The sequence below is a fragment of the Crinia signifera genome, chromosome 1, assembly GCF_055691185.1.
Source record: "Crinia signifera chromosome 1, ASM5569118v1, whole genome shotgun sequence".
Lineage (NCBI taxonomy): Eukaryota > Metazoa > Chordata > Amphibia > Anura > Myobatrachidae > Crinia > Crinia signifera.
This window is the reverse complement of record NC_139217.1, coordinates 350,760,634-350,777,006: the sequence shown is the minus strand read 5'-3', so window position 1 is coordinate 350,777,006 and position 16,373 is coordinate 350,760,634. Positions and strand designations below refer to the sequence as shown.

The window sequence follows — 16,373 nt, the reverse complement described above, 5'->3', positions numbered from 1 at the left end:
CCAACCATCCAAGAACAGTTTGGTGATGAACAATGCCTTTTCCAGCATGATGGAGCACCTTGCCATAATACAATAGTGATAACTAAGTGGCACAGAGAACAGACATAAAAAAAAATTCCGTCCATGGCCAGAAACTCTCTAGAACAGTAATTTTCAGCCTTTTTCAATTCACGGCACAACAAACAAGATTTCAGAATTGCCAAGGCACACCATCAGCCCTCACAGAGAGAAACACACACAGGCCCCCACAGGAAAAAAACATACCCATTGGCCTGACATAAACATAAAATCACATTAGCCCCTATGTAAAAACAATCATTCACGCTGTCCCCCATAGAACACAAAAATAAAAAACACTGGCCTCCAGATAAACAAAGTAAAGTACAGTAGAGCATCTGTTCCAGAATTAACTGCTTACAAAACACAGGAGAGACCTTATGGCAATGCCAACTGTTTTCAATGTAGGGTGTAGAGTTAAAAATGCATTTCTGGCTCCAGTTGCACACCTGAGAATTGCTCACAGCACACTAGATTTCCACAGCACAGTGGTTGAAAAACGCTGCCCTAGACATTAATCGCAATCCTTCTGCCCTAACAGCATCGGCAGGGATCGGATAGTGTGTATGAGGCTTTAATGTAATTATCAAAAAAAGCTTTTGGGGCCCATTTATCAAGGTTCACATTTTCAATGCGATCTGGGCGGAATATTATCGCCCAGGATCGCATCCAAAATACGAACCTATCGGCAGAATGTATCCTGCAGCACTCGCAGGGACAGGGCCCCGAAATGAGCAAGTCCCTGCGATGTGCGAAGCTCTGCTGCCCGATGTTGTAATATCGGCCAGCTTCGCATCCCCCACAGATACTCATGGTGGATGCGTCCGGCGGCGATGCAGGAGAGATAGCAGCAGGGATGAGAGATTCCTGCTGCAGTCCCCTTATGGTACATTCTAGTGATAATTAATATTTGCAGCTAACCCCCGGGGGTTATCAAATATTGAATGATAATGCCCCCCTTTGACACTTCTGAAATGCTTGTAATTTGACTTCAGTATTGCCAGCTGACAAAAAAGTAAAAAAAAAAAAAAAAAAACATACAGCAAACTTTGCAGTGACCCATACTCAAAACTTTTGTCCATGGCTGCACAGTAACATGTTGAGGATGGATGTATACTTGGATTTGCATTACAACACAAGTGATATTCTTATACATGTGCCAATCATCAAATTGCCCATAGAATTACATATTAGTGTGTCTATGTATATGAGCTGTCACTGTGTGGCTCCATAAAAAATATATAGCCACAGGTTGCCGCATGTCACGGGAGAGGCCCGGGAACGAGCGGCCAAGTATGCGCCCTCCCGAGACGCGGGCCTGCCTACGTAGTTGGAGGCGTTTGAAGCTGAGCGTGAAGTTGGGAACCTGCACGTAACAGCGAGGTGTGGCTCGGCGGGGTGTCGGGAACGCGGACGCAGGGGGCGGAGGCGCGTTCCTGCATTGAAGTCAGAAAGTTGAGTCCGACTCCTGGGGACCGCTCCGGCTGAGCGGTGGCAACATGGACGACCTGGGTAAGCGATGGGCACAAGGGACGGAGTCTAGTGATGGCAGCTCCTTTGCGTGTGCCGAAAGCTGTGTAAGAACGGGCTCCGGCTGAGTTGGTCCCTTGGTTCAGTAGTCTCACAGCGCATCACACAGGGGTGTATGCTACAGTACATGGTAACGTGCGGGCTAACTTGGCCTGGATCCCGGGTTACACTTATTACAGGTGTCACTCTTCATCTGCTACATGGTGGAGCAGTGGTTTGGCTGCAGCCTGCTGAGGGGCAATGTAGTCCCGCCGTGTCCCCAGCATAATCTTCGACCACCTGTGATTGGAAGGAAAGCATGCCTAGTAGTGTGTGTGTGGTGTGTGTGTGTGTATATATATAATTAGTACTTCATCTTTTCGGCCACAGTTTACACTACAGAACTTATGTAGCGTATTTCACACCACCCTGGGCCCACACCACCCTCCTGTGTACATGCCACCATCTATTACCTTTTATTAAAGTTGTAGCGAGCAGCGTTATGGTGTGTACACCTGGTACAATCCAGCATACAATTTTGACTATATAGTCAAAATCGCATCAGGATCAGATGCAAATCATACAGGTTTTTTACCATGCAATGCAATCCTGATGTGCGCTTCTGGGACAGCACAAATCAAAATCCAGATAGACAGGGCAGCAATGACTATATAGTCAAGATCGCATGCATGTCAGGTGGCTTTCCGTGCGATTTGATCCCGATACAATCTGATCAAATAGCAAGCCTAATCGACCGTGTGTACACACTATTAGACACCGAGTCTGAAGCGTGGCGAGCGAACAATGGTGCTATTCTGAAAGTGGCTAGCGTATCTGGCGTAAGCTGTGGCCACAAAGATGAGGAAGTATGATATGTATGTTCACTGGCTAACTATTCTGTGTCACTACTACACTGATTACAGCTGGGTACCTGTGATTGGCTGTTTTCTTTTATTATCTTTTAAAGTTATGTTTTGACAGCGACCAATTTTGACTGAATTTGGCCTAAAACCAGCCTGCAAAATTGCTTGTTGCCAATGTTTTAACTTTAGTAACTGCACTTTGCAATTAATAGGATCGACCCCAAAAAGCTAAGCTGGTCCTGCTCACAAAAAGTATCTATTTGGCTAAAATATTGCACACTGCGAATGAGTAAAGATGTATCTTCACTTCTGCCTGACTAATTTTTTTTCTGTTTGATTGTCCTTTTATCTAGAAGATCCATAGTTTATATTTTGTGGTTCGTTCTATATTTCTCTTATGGTGTGTACACATGGGTACAATCACCTTGTGATTCTGACTATATAGTCAGAATCGCGTCGGTATCGCACGCAGATCACAAGGGTTTTAACCCTTGTGTTCCTGATGCGCGCTGCCTTGACTATATAGTGCAGATCTGCACTATATAGTCAAAATTGTATGCCGTCATGTACATGCCATGTGATGCGATCTGATCGCATCGCATGGCACATTTCACCGTGTATACACACCATTAGAGGTTTGAATGCAATGTTAAGCCCTGTGTTTTAAATCTGCTAAATTTGCGTAATTGTCTGATACCAAGGCAGACCCACCCCCCCCCCCGCCGTGTGCGTGCGCGCACGCTCGCGCATAGTGGATAATTCTCCATCTTGTGAAATAGACTATTGAGTTTGTCTGTTGGAAGTTGCAGATGACTAAAGCCACATTCCTGGTGTGTGTTTCAGTTTTAAAAGGTCTCTTCACATCCTGTATGTGACATGCTTGAGTTACTACTTGGATGGCAAGTCTGTTAGGAGTAGGATATAATGACAAGTAGTGTTGCAGTGGTGGAGAGAATTTATACATTATTTAAAATCGGCTAATTTATTCTGTGTATGCTGGTTATATCTAATGCCTACTCTTCAATGACATGGTTATTCATTGATTTGTTTTTTTGTTTACTTTTGTATTACATCTCGCATATATCTAGTGATCCATATGGACATGTAGCTCTGTGATAAAGGTTTAATTGGTGCCCTGTGCAAAGGAAATGTCAGCTGCAACAGGAGAAGGCGCTCCATGTTATTTCCAGGGATGGCTTGTGTATTTCTTGGATGGCCATTCATAGCTTGTTTTAAATAAAGTGTAATGTCGGCGTTTAGTCTTGGCAGGATATGTAGCCAAGTGTACCATGTTTAATGTGGCTGGCTGTTCCCAGCCCCATGAAATATTGTTCTGTCAGTTGTATAGTGTTTGACTCTCATCAAGTACCTAATGTCATTGTGCAGACAATAGTTCCATCTTAAAGTTTTCACCATGTCATTGTTTGATATCATATCTAGCAGGCAAAGGAAATAACAATACTGAAGTATTTTTAATGAATACATACTGTATTTTGTCATCTCTGTGGCTTATTCAACAAATGGTTCATGTCTGCATTATTATAGGCTTTACATGTAGTGCAGCAGTTTCTTTTTATTTTTTTATGCTCCAATACACCTTGATTATGCTTTTCATTTATGAGGACCCCTCCTCTCAATTTGTACAGTATTTATGAGTGGAGTGGTACTCCCATACATTGAGGAGTAGTGTGTGTGTGTGTGTGTGTGTGTGTGTGGTCAGAAATCGGGTCCCTCTGTGTCTTACCACCTGGCTGTGCACTGGTACTGGGGTTCCCATTAATGCATGTCGGATTAATGTCACTGTTTCCCCCACCCGTGTCAGTGTGGGGCATTTGAACACTGATTTCTGAAGGCAGCATGGGTAGCTTCCAATGGATTGCTGGTCGGGCAAATGCACAAGGAGACTGACACTGCAGACGGAATCAGAAGTGACTTGGTTCATCTCCAAGGCAACGGGAGAATTCTTCCGCCATCAGGAGACTTCTTCTTCCTCTTTTTTTTTTTTCACCATTACCAATATTAATTTAAAGTTCCCCCAGATTGGGAACCACTGCTCTAGGAGGAAGCTAAAAAAAATGTTTGCATAGAAGCAGGTCACCCATTATAAAGTACATACATGTTCTTTCATCACTCATTTAGGATATGTACACCGTGGTGTTTGCAGTTTAATCTGATGCATGTAGACAGCGTGACATTTAATGAGTGTTTTCAGTTTGCTTTTCTTACACATGCAACTGTGACAAGATACGAAGTAATCATTTTCATGTCCGGCTCATAGAAACACTTCCCCTTTGTCTTTTATAATGAGATGCTCGGCCCGCCAGCTGTTGTTGAACTATGCATCCCAGCATGCCAAATAGCAAAGCTGTAGCCCTCCCAACAACAACATGCATTGAAGATTTATTTGTGGGAGAGAAAAAAGTCCTGTGGAAAGTGTAGCAGCAGGTGCCCAACCCAGTAGGGCTTGTCTGACTGATAACATTACTTATTCTAGGTAAATATTTGACGTGCTGTACAGTAATTCTTGAGCCATATCATGATGGACTGTTTATTCTGTGTTCATAATTACTTTTGTTTAACTCTTTGCTATTGCTCTTCTATCAAATTCTCACCAATCATGTATTTAGGTTGCAGTTACTTAACATTTGTGTGAATTCATTAGACCTAATCCAGTGTGATCTGGGAACTATTTGTTGTGTTTATTGAGTAAGATTACACCTGTATTGTGGCTTGCAGTCTGTGGTGTAGGTTCAACATAAACCAAATACTTCACTGTTTGAAAGTACTATTATGCCCCTTTCCCACTGCAGCTCAAAAACGGTAAATTGACGATTTTTCAGTGCAAAATACGGTTTAAGGCTGCAGTTGGAAAGTGCCAGAGTTGAAATACCGTTTAAAGTTAAATGGTATTTCAACACGTTTTAAAAGCAGAGTCCTACATGCTAAAATAACGTTTTTGAAGCAGTGGGAATGCCTCTTAAACGTTATTTAGTGATAACAGCAGGCCAGGGCCGTCACTACCTCTCCTGTCAGAGGGCCCCCCAGCCAGAGTGCACCATGCGTTGGTGCCAATGCCTGCCCGCAGTCTGTGGGCCCCAAAGCATTATTGGGTTGGGGCTGCGTGCGGCCGTAGTATTGCAGACCGCAGTACATACATGTGACGGGAGGCAGAATCCCTGCTTAAGCCTTCTGCTCTCAGTGTAGTGGCGCTCGCTGCGGCAGTGTGATCTCCGGATCCCGATTTTCAGGCATATGCGCACGCAGGGGGCTGGCTAGCTGCTGGCTGCTTACTGGGAAGCTGCTGCAGCATCACTGCGCTGCTCCTCTCAGGCAGTTCTCATGTGGGGCTTTGAGAGGGAGCTGGACAGCCGCTCGGTCTGCGCTGTAGACAGTGCAGTCTCAAGAGTGTGAGCAATATCAGCTTGGAGCCGGGCACCCACTGCTGCAGGAAGGGGCATTGCAGCTCATTACCCCTACAGACACAGCGCAGTGCTCCAACTAATGAGCTCCCTCTGCCAAACACTATGCTGCCATTTTTGCAGGTATGCAATGTTTTATTCCTATTGGGGTATTACTGTGGCAGTAGAAGGATGCAGAGGTGTAATAATTGCAGTGGAATGCGGCTGCTATAGTGCACGACACTTTTCTGCACCAGGTCACACCACTTCCTAGCAAGTTATATTAGTATTAAGTGTCCACCCTGCCTGGTTCTGCCATTCACTGTAAGGCCTGTCCCTGTCTGTGCCTTTCAGATCGCCATCACCTCAAATCCCACCTCCCCTTTGCCACTTGAGCGATGGGAGGCCCTTTCTTTCTATACTGTGAAAACATCATAGGTGTGTGCCTTTTTAACCCTGAAAAGCCCATTTAAAATGACAGGCACTCATTTCTGCTGTAAAAATGTTTTGAACAGCAAACGTTTTACCTGCAATGGGAATGGTACTTAAATGGTATTAAAATGGTAATCTGCTGCAGTGGGAATGCTAATACCGTTTTAAATACCATTTAAGATTACCAGTACTTTAAACGGGTCTGCAGTGGGAAAGCAGCATTCACAGCAAACTAAGCACCCGGTGTCTAGTTTATGGTGGGAAACACATCTGTGGTCTCATCAGGACTAATCTTTTGCATATATCATGCAAAATGTGCGTGCCCACATTAAAAAAATATACTGGTAAAATGCACACCATGATCTGTAAACATAGCCTCTAGGTATTTGTCACATCAAAAGTTCAGATAAAGGGTACACAACACACAAATCTCCCCCATAAAAACTTGAGGATGTTTTAAAAAAAAATAATAATAATAATCCCAGTTTCTGTAAAATCGCTCTTTCCTTTGCAGATTTTGATGTGGCATTTGAGTAATAAGGTGTGCGTTGAGTGTTGCAATGCATAGGCATAGTTTGGAGGTGGAATGATAGGGGGAAGGGCTCTTGGCTGTTGATAGATGGGTGTGGGAGGAAGGGCCTGCTTCCTTACAAAGCTGGATTTGGTTTCCTTTCATTTTCAAATATTTGCCCAGATGTTGAACCTCCAGCAGTTGCTGTGATATGGCCACTGTCTTGCTTCCTCCTCTATGCAGGGGATGTGGGCACCCTGCCCATCCTTCTCATTGCAGCAGAGAAACTGAGTGGGTTATATATGTACTGTGTATTATTCCTAATACAGTGCAAACACTGCATGGCTCATGTACTGTGCTTTCAATCTGTGTTGTGAATGGATAATGCCATGTCACTTATTCCTTTATATAATTACATAAAGATGATTTACTTTAATTAGAAAGCCGCATCTGACCTTTAACAGCTATTGTGGGTGGGTCCACACTGGCTTGCTTATGTTTCTCATTGCCCCACATAAGCAATAATGATCACCTTCCTATAAAAAAAAAAAGTAATATATAGTCAGGTTTTGAAAATGAAAAATGAGATTTTGTTTCTTGTTATATGGTAATCTAGTTATCTAGTAGTAAGTTAGTGAAAATGCAGCGACTTAAGTTGACATTATCCAGTTACTGGCTTTATTCTAAAAATGTAGTTTATCTCTCTATCCCTCACAAATGCTTCGAAAGCTAGTCTGCCATCTTGTGATTGCCTCTGTGTTTGTGCGTGTGAGAGAGAGGGAAAGAGATGTAGTTTCACTCGCTACCAAGAGATGGCAGTGCTTCGGTTATTTGCCGAAGCACTGCCACTATAGATTTATAGATAAAAAAAAAAAAAATCTGGGTATAGGTCAACAGGGTTGGAGGTTGACACAAGCATTAGGTGGACGATGGTTGACATGAGTATCACATGAGTATCACAGCAGACCATCAAAGTGTACCACGCATGTCTCGCTGTGCTCGGCTTGCTTTGGGAACACTATTTTGTACTCCCGCCACACCATAGTGCATGATAGGGCATGAAATCCTGCCTGTCTGCTCAAATAAACCCTGAAAACCTCATGTTGACCTTCAGTGGTCAACCAAATACATGTTGGCCTAATGACAGTATTCCATATAGCTCTTCTCTGTATAATCACTTGTTTGATTTCCTTTGGGTTTTATGCTGTGTACAAGTAACTGGAGGTCACTGCAGTTGTTGTTGTTGTTGATCACCAATCACTAGAAGCTAATTACGCTGAAGAATCTTGTGATTCAGTTGCTGATTAGTTTGTCATGACTTATATTATCACCATAAGGTTCTCTGATAAATAATACAGACTCTGTGCAGGGAGAGAGATGTTGGATCCGAGCTTGTCCTTTATATTGTATACAGTGCATAGACTCCCCATTCCTGCGCAGTTACTCACTGTATGAGTATATGAGGTTACATGGGATTGGATTACAGCTCAGAGTGGTGTGTAATGAGTGCTGGATAGGAAGACACTGGGGACTCTGTTTCATTTTTCATGGCTAGATATCATTGCTTTGTACAGCTGTTTGTGTTTTGTGATTCACTTGCAAAACTTCTATTTTAATGAATAGCAGCAGATGCAGTAGGTCCTTTGGAGCTTGGTGAGACTACTTCCCTACTTTCATCATTTCACACACTTTGGTATTTATGATTATTTTCTGCTGAATCATATGATCATTTGAAAAACAAGTGTTTAATTTGTAAATTATGAAATGGTCATCCTTAAGCTGGATATATATATAGAAACAGGTGATGAGAAGAACAACGAGGAAAAGGACGAGGAATTGAAATATTGGTTCCCAAGAAATTTAGAGAAAACTTGTAAAAGATTTGAAGTAGGTTTATAATTCCGACATACCAAAATGCATAAGGACAATTTCCACAGTATTTCTTGGTACGGGTGTCTTCAACTGGGTGTTTGTACAATGGGACCTTAAGAATTCAAAGGTACCTAATAAAAAGACGTGTCATTTCTTTAGAGAATATTCTAATGCATGGAATTAATTATAAGAGGATTTAAGGAAGGGGGGATTCCTTACGTGTTGTCAAATTCCTTGAGGGGTTAGTACCATAATTAATCGATCAATCCAAATGTGTACTCTCTTTCTTACTCATGGGCTTGAATTCCCGATATTAGACTCGGCACAATCAGATTAATCAGGTCATATATGTGCGAGTGATTGTATAGCTGTGGGTATATATACAAAAATAAAGGATATAAGAGTTCACTATTAGGATTGTACCTTTTACTTGAGATAAGGTTCATTACTGAAATAAAGCTTTTACCTTGGGGTTTCTGGGTATTACGGTATTGACCCCGCTAATCCGTCTAATTATAAACCTACTTCAAATCTTTTACAAGTTTTCTCTAAATTTCTTGGGAACCAATATTTCAATTCCTCGTCCTTTTCCTCGTTGTTCTTCTCATCACCTGTTTCTTTTTCTTTTTTCTTGTTAAATGATAATCATCATATATTACATTTCAACAATGTTTGCCTACAATACTGTGAAAATGATTTTAATTTTAGTAAAGTCCCTCTATATTTTTTTTAGAATATTGTTATTAAAATTGTAGATATACAATTGACCGTACAAAATGTATAATTAAGTATTTGTTTATGTTCATAGCGAACCCCTGATGAAGTCCCATGTGGGGACGAAACGCGTTGGGATCGTCTATAGTGCTGTTATGAACTGTACCACTGAACTTTTTTAACCACCATTGTAGTGTGGAATCAGAGACATTTTAATAAATTTATATGAATTTTTGGACTTTACTTTCATGTGTATGGAATTCCAATATTAAGGCTACACAGACCTAATTAACGAAGGTCTCATTAAGGGGCGCCAACCCACAACTGCTATATATATATATATATATATATATATATATATATATATATATATATATATATATATATATATATATATATATAATTTTGCTCCTAAACAAGTGAAAAGTGCAACAAAAATTGTTGACAATTTATGTCTGGGTTTGCATTCCGGTTTCTATGATGACTGGATCGACTGGACATACACACCGTGCAATTTTAGCTTCCAAGAGCAGTTGGCACAAATCGGGTGTTTATATAGCTTGTGATGCCGATGCGCGGGCCCATGGGTTCGGAATCGCAAGATAAAATGCACTGGAGGCAAGCCAACTTTTACTATATTGTGTATAATCTAACGTGCTAGTATAATAAAAATGTAATGTAAATATAATCAATATTGTATGGGGAGCCTGGATGGTGTAATGTTTGCATTACTGCCTCACTGGACTGAGGTCAGGGTTTCTGTTTCCCACCATGGCCCTAACTTATGGAGTTTTGTATGTTCTCTCTGTGTTTCCTCCAGGTACTCCGGTTTCCTCCCACATTCTAAATATACTGGTAGGTTAATTGGCTCCCCAACAAAATTAACCCTAGGATGAATGTGCGTGTACATGTGGTAGGGAATATAGATTGTAAGCTCCACAGGGGCAGGGACTGAGGTGAATGTTCAAATATTCTATACTGTTACTAAATAAATGACTGGTTCAAGGGAAATCGCATAGTTGAAATCGCACATAGACAGAATGTAACAGTTTGTATGCTCTGCTACTCAGTTTGGAGAGATGGTATCAGATTTGTTTTGGGGTTCCACTTAGTATCAGTAACCTGGTGCTACAGACCACTTATGCTGATGCTACATGGTCACCAGACACTTGCAGGCGTCCAGTGCCAACTATGCACCACTCTGTTGCTGCCAGTTGTTGAAGGGTTCGGGTCATAGGGTTGACAGCACTAAGGTCAACATGCATTGGGTCATCATGGGCCATTCGTATGCTGCGGGTAACCTCCCACATTTCGATGGTCGCCGACCATCGAAAGATGTGGAAGGTACACGCATTAAAAAAGTGACTTTCAAGTCCCTTTCATATGCGTGTACGATGGGACGGATATGGCGGGCAGCTGACATCCGGTGATGTCAGCTGCCTGCCCCCCGCACCTGCGTCACGGCCTCATTACCATGAGAACACCCATGGGGGTAATGGGGCAGCCCAGCATCCCCGCCCTCCACTGTGTAGGGTGTGTGCACCCGGCGAACCGAAAGTTTGACGTGGGTGCACGCACCCTCCATCTGCACATGCGCAGAAACACGCATGCACAGACTCACAACAATCTAATGAACATGAATAACCCCCAGAGACCAGAGGGGGGCAGTTCCAAGACTTGTGCCTGCCAAAGAGGTATTGCCACACTGTTATGATGGTTCATGCATGACTGCCATACCACACCCGACCATCATGCATGACTGCCATACAACACCCGACCATCATGCCTGGCCGCCATACAACACCCGACCATCATGCATGACTGCCATACAACACCCGACCATGCTTCCACAACCAACTTGGTACTGAGGCCTGCCCTGTTGCATGGTGGCTCAGTCTGCAGCATCTCTTTGCTGTGAATGTGTCTGGTTTCCCTAAAGCCCTGTACACACACATCGATTTGCTTTTGATTCGATGTTAGATTCAATTTTCTATTAGATCAGGCATTAGATCTTTCCATTTGATTTGGCGTTAGATCTGTACTTTATTAATTCAATAAAGAATTCGATATACATTCATGGTACATTGTACACATTCGATTTACTAGATCAAATTCAATATTTCCTTGGCTGCACAGTAGATTTTTCTGTTCGGTTTTGTGAAAACAGGAGCACGAATCGAATGTAGATCGAAAGTGACACAAAAATCATTCGATTTCGTTTAGGATTCGATTTTGCTTCTATAAGCAGAATCGAAAATCGGGAAAATGGGTGCATGTGTACAGGGCTTGAGATGCATGGTTCAAAACAGGACAGCTGGAGATTGATTAGAGTGATCACTATCATCTGAATGTCACATGATTTTAGCTGATGTGTGCAGCTTGCAGGAAAAGAGCAAGAGCTTCAAGAAGAGTTTTGTTTATTGCCCAGTAATGGCTCTTAAGAGCTGTTACACACAACTAAAAGGATTGATACTTAGGCAGAAGTAGTCTTCACATTGGGATTTGCTTCCCTTTTTGTGAAGTATTTTAAACACTTGTTGGCAGGTGTAATCCTGCCTCATGTCAAGAAGTCTGCTCTTGGGAAGTTATTAAATCTCTTGCCTAAAGTATGTTTTAGGAGATCTAGTCCAGGTTCTAGCATTTTATCTGTGTATGCTTTTCACAGATAAAATGCTTCCAAATGTAAATTGGCTCTAGAAAGCTGGTAGCTAGACCCCAGATCAGTGGTCTTCCTTTTGCCACAAATATCACAAATTCCTTTACACAGGTGGGACTCTGTTGAGACCCCTATCAGACTGGCGGCTGCTTATTGCTGGAAGGGGAAAGGTCACTGCTCACAGGTGCAGAACCAGTGTTGGGGATGAGAGAATCTCCCAGCGCCGGCTCTGACTATGTTGCAAATGGGATCTGTGTCACATTGGCTTCCTTGTTTACACTGCATTGGGTACTTACTGGGACCAACCCAGCAAGCTAGCCGGGTTTGGTTCTCAGGCCATTGGATCTGGGTTAACCCATTTCCAATGAGCTGCTTCCAGGTTATCAAGGCAGTAATGTGGGTTTTTAGAGACAGTGGATAAGAGGTATTAGCTTGGTGGAGCTTTGCTCCCTGGGGCTTATAAGTGGCATCATGCCAACCAGATTAAAATCTTGCTGACACTATGAGAAAGTGTCCAGCAATACGGCGCTCTTGTTCCCATGTAAGGAGTCTGGTTAAAGTAACCCACTTCTTACATGCACTCTTGTAGGGTTCAAGGAAACGCTTCATGGTGCTACAATTAGCACTTACAATGCAGCCCTCAGCTGTTCCCTGCACTCCAGAATGCCAAATCCACATTGGATCACCAGAAAACCAAAGTATCAGCACAGTAGTGCCACAAGCACCCCAAGGGGAGTACATATCTATCATGTAGAGATTGTAAAACTTCTAGAAATGTATATAAGCTGTCCATCAGTGGAAGGGGAGCAGACTGAAGAAAGATAAATACACATGTATTAATATATGATGACCTAAAGCAAGATTATAAAGTGTTATGGAGCCTAAACGTGTAGTGATTTAGGAGCATGTGCTTAGAAAATGCCCCAACATCGATTTGTGTGTAGGGGCCCTAGCGATAGTGATGATCGGCCCGCGTATTGCTATCGCCGGAGAATACTGCCCCGGACAGATTGCTCAGCACACAGCGCTGACACATCGCTGTGTGCTGAGCAATCTAGCATCGCTCAGAACGCGTCAGCATCTCCCCATGTGTAGGCCCCTTTACACTTTATTAGCAGCATCCCACAAATACAATGAAGCTAACTAAAATCTAGGGTGGAAGTGTCCGACTACAATCGTTAAATCCAATTAGCCCCGATAGCAGTTACTTATCGGGTCTTGTGCAAGCAAAGTATAATCCTCGATAATCAGCCCTCAGAGCCATGATAAAACAAATACTGGAAGTCATCCTGGATCCCATGTGTGTTGACTGAAAACGGGAATTTCATGGGAAAAAGGTAAACTGCCCCCCCCCCCTTCCATTGTGTAAACAAAACATTTTGATCTGTCCTCGCCCACCAAAAAACATTATCCTACGTATTTAATCTCCTCTCTTTATTTAAAGACAGAATATTCATTATGCACAACATGTTAAGATGACCAAATCGTGTTAAACTCTTACTGGCCAGTCACATGCCTAATATTCTAAGTAATCTGTATGTTAACTATTTCTATCATATTCACATAAGTGCATTTGTGTATAAGTGCTTCTTTATTTAGATGTCAGTGCTAGAACATGGTAAACGATCTAGGCTTCACTAAGTCCTAAATTGGTATAAATTAAATCTTATATGCTGTAACAGATTTTACATTTCCCTAACAAATATAAAGCCTATGTAAAGTAGTAATGTATAAATGGTAAATAACATTGCTTCTTCCATGCCAATAATGTAAGCTATAAGGTGTGACACGACTTGCTCCTATCAGAGCAGGGCCCTTATTAACCATTGATGTACTGTATGGATTGCTTTACAATACTGTATATAATGTTTGTGCAAATAGGGCGTCCATGTTATACAGTAACTACCCAGTAATACATCATGTTAATGTTTTTCATCTGCGGCATTTCCGCATTTGTTACTCTGTATGCAGTGCTGATGTTGCGGAGGTGCTTTAAGTGCCAGCATGCAGGGAATGTCTGGATTCCTTGAGACTGTACTTGGCAAGCTTAGATTTTCCTCCTGTGATAGGAACCGGCCCTGGGGGCAGCATTGCAGAAATCACTGGAATGTGGTCTTACGGTATACGCGTTTTTTTTCTACTCTGGAATTCTTCTTGCCCATTACCATACTGTTAACTAGGCAAATTATCTTCTATTAAATACTTTTCTAGGTTTATAGTGTTTGAAAATTTGCACTAACTTTTTTTTTTTTTTGCTTGTAATAATGTTTGTGAAATGCCTGGTATGTGGTGTCACTGGTGTATTTCCTAATACTTTTGTTAACCTGTAGCGGCCTGCATTTACCATATGAGAAAGGGGTGTCGTGGTCTGCCAGCAGGACATAGGTGGTACCATGTTTCTCATACTTTTTTTTTTTTGTAAACGTGGAGTATGTGGTTAAGCGGAAAGTCAGCACTCTTGTAAACAATTATATGCCTTTACCCAACAAACAACCTTGAACAAGTCAGCTCTTTACAGTCATTGGATTTGGTGTGTGAAAGCGTATGTCTGAGAATGTTGACATTCAAGATTGAAATGCATAATAAAACCTTTTCACGACAGAGAAAAAAACTATTTTTTTCCCCATAGGGAAGAAATCAAATGTACATATTCCTCGACTTTAACCCTGGCATTTTTAGCAAATATTTCTCCTACATCCGGCAGGGGACACTGGCGATCACTGTGGGTAATTAGAGCTGGCTTGCTGGGAGCTGGCACACTATAACTTTAAGTAGCTGGCTTCTCCCCTCTAATACCCCACAATCCCCAGTTAGAAAAATTGTGCCGAGGGAGCTGGACACGCTGGGGCATTGCTCCTGCTCTTTTTCTCCTTAGGCATTTTCTAGTTTAAAAAAAAAAAAAAAAAAAAAAAAGCAGCTCCTTATAGCTATTTAAATAGACTCTGGAGCTGGGCGCCGCTGGTTCCTTTCCAGCCTGTCTGTCAGGGCCTCATTCAAAGGCACCTGCCCAGACCTACTGTGTGCCTGCGGACTCCCACCAAAGGGTCCGTCATACACGAGCAGCCTGCAGTGTCACCGCCGGTGAGTACATTTATTTCTCCTCCAGCGCGGCGTTTTGAGCGCTGTGAGCGCGTCTTTTCACTTTCACTTTCCCGCACGGCCGCCCTTCCCCGCCGGGTGTTCTGCGGCTTATACACCCGGCGTTGGTCAGGAGGACGGCTGGTGCGCTGTGTTTGTGTGCGCGCTGGCGGCGGCTTGAGCGCGGTAGCGTTCACGTGGCCGGCGCCATTATTTAAATATCGCCACTGGGGGTGAGGGTGCCTGCTTCGGCAGCACTTATGTTTAAATGGTTGTGGGCTCAGCTCTTTGTTGAATAAAGATACACTTGGCTGTATTCTGAGCATATCTATGGTTAACCTTTCAAGTAGATATGGTTCTGATGCTGTCACTGCCTTTATTTTAGGAGTGTACAGCAGTTGTGTGGAGACTGTACTGTTAACCCCTTCAAGCCCTTCAAAGCAGGGGACTTTGCTTTGCACTAGGTTGTGTAAGGGAAGGGGAATTTAATTGAGGGTTTGGGCTTAGTCTTCCCTCTGGTGCCCTGCAGTCTCCAGTACCCATCACGTCATTTGTTGTGTGAGTGGGTTTGGGTGGCTACCCCTGGTTGTGTGTTATCTTGTACTGTGCCTTACAATGACTGGCAAGGCAGCGGCAACCAAGGCCTCTCAGAAGGCATTTATATGTGCGACATGTGGGTCTAAATTTTCCCAGTCGTCGGCTGAGGGTAAGGCCACTTCTTGTGATGCCTGTCTCGCGGCATCTCAGGTACAGTCTAACCCTTTGGCGGTTACCCCGCCGTGGGCAGGCTTGTTGGTTGGGGCCATGTCAAAGTTGTCCTCTGAACTGGCGGAAAGTCGCGCAGCTCAGCCGGCATGGGTTTCTACTTTGTCTAGGTCCATGGACACTTTGGTCAATTCTATGGCGGCCCCGGGGGCTCAGCCAGTGCGTTTTAAGCGCACCTTGGCGCAGTTACAGGATTCGGATGATGACGACCCTGCAGGTCCAGATGAGGACTTGGACCAGGGGATGGACATGGGCATGGACATGGATGATGATGATATCCCTCCACTGGAGGCGGAGCATCAGGCGTCTCCTGTGGGGGTAGAGGCCCTCATTGTAGCGGTTAAACAGGTTCTTAATTTTCCAGAGGAACCGGAAACGGTTTCGCAGGAGCTTGACCTGTTTGCTCTTCCGACTAAGCCGCTTGTTGTGTTCCCGTTTCCGAAGCAGGAACAATTAACGGCGGCTTGGCAAAGTCCTGATAAGAGATTTCAGGTTCCAAAACGGTTCCTGTCGGTCTA

The 16,373-nt window shown here is 43.2% G+C and overlaps 1 protein-coding gene across 1 annotated transcript in view; it reads left to right on the top strand.

Annotated features, from left to right (window-relative positions):
* The first annotated feature begins 1,414 nt into the window (after positions 1 to 1,414).
* LOC146008153 (paxillin-like) overlaps positions 1,415 to 16,373 on the top strand; it is a 38,003-nt gene continuing 23,044 nt past the window's right edge. Inside the window, exon 1 of the mRNA XM_083147144.1 lies at positions 1,415 to 1,569. Coding sequence (XP_083003270.1) covers positions 1,557 to 1,569 — 13 coding nt within the window. The 5' untranslated portion in view covers positions 1,415 to 1,556. The remainder of the gene's footprint in view (positions 1,570 to 16,373) is intronic.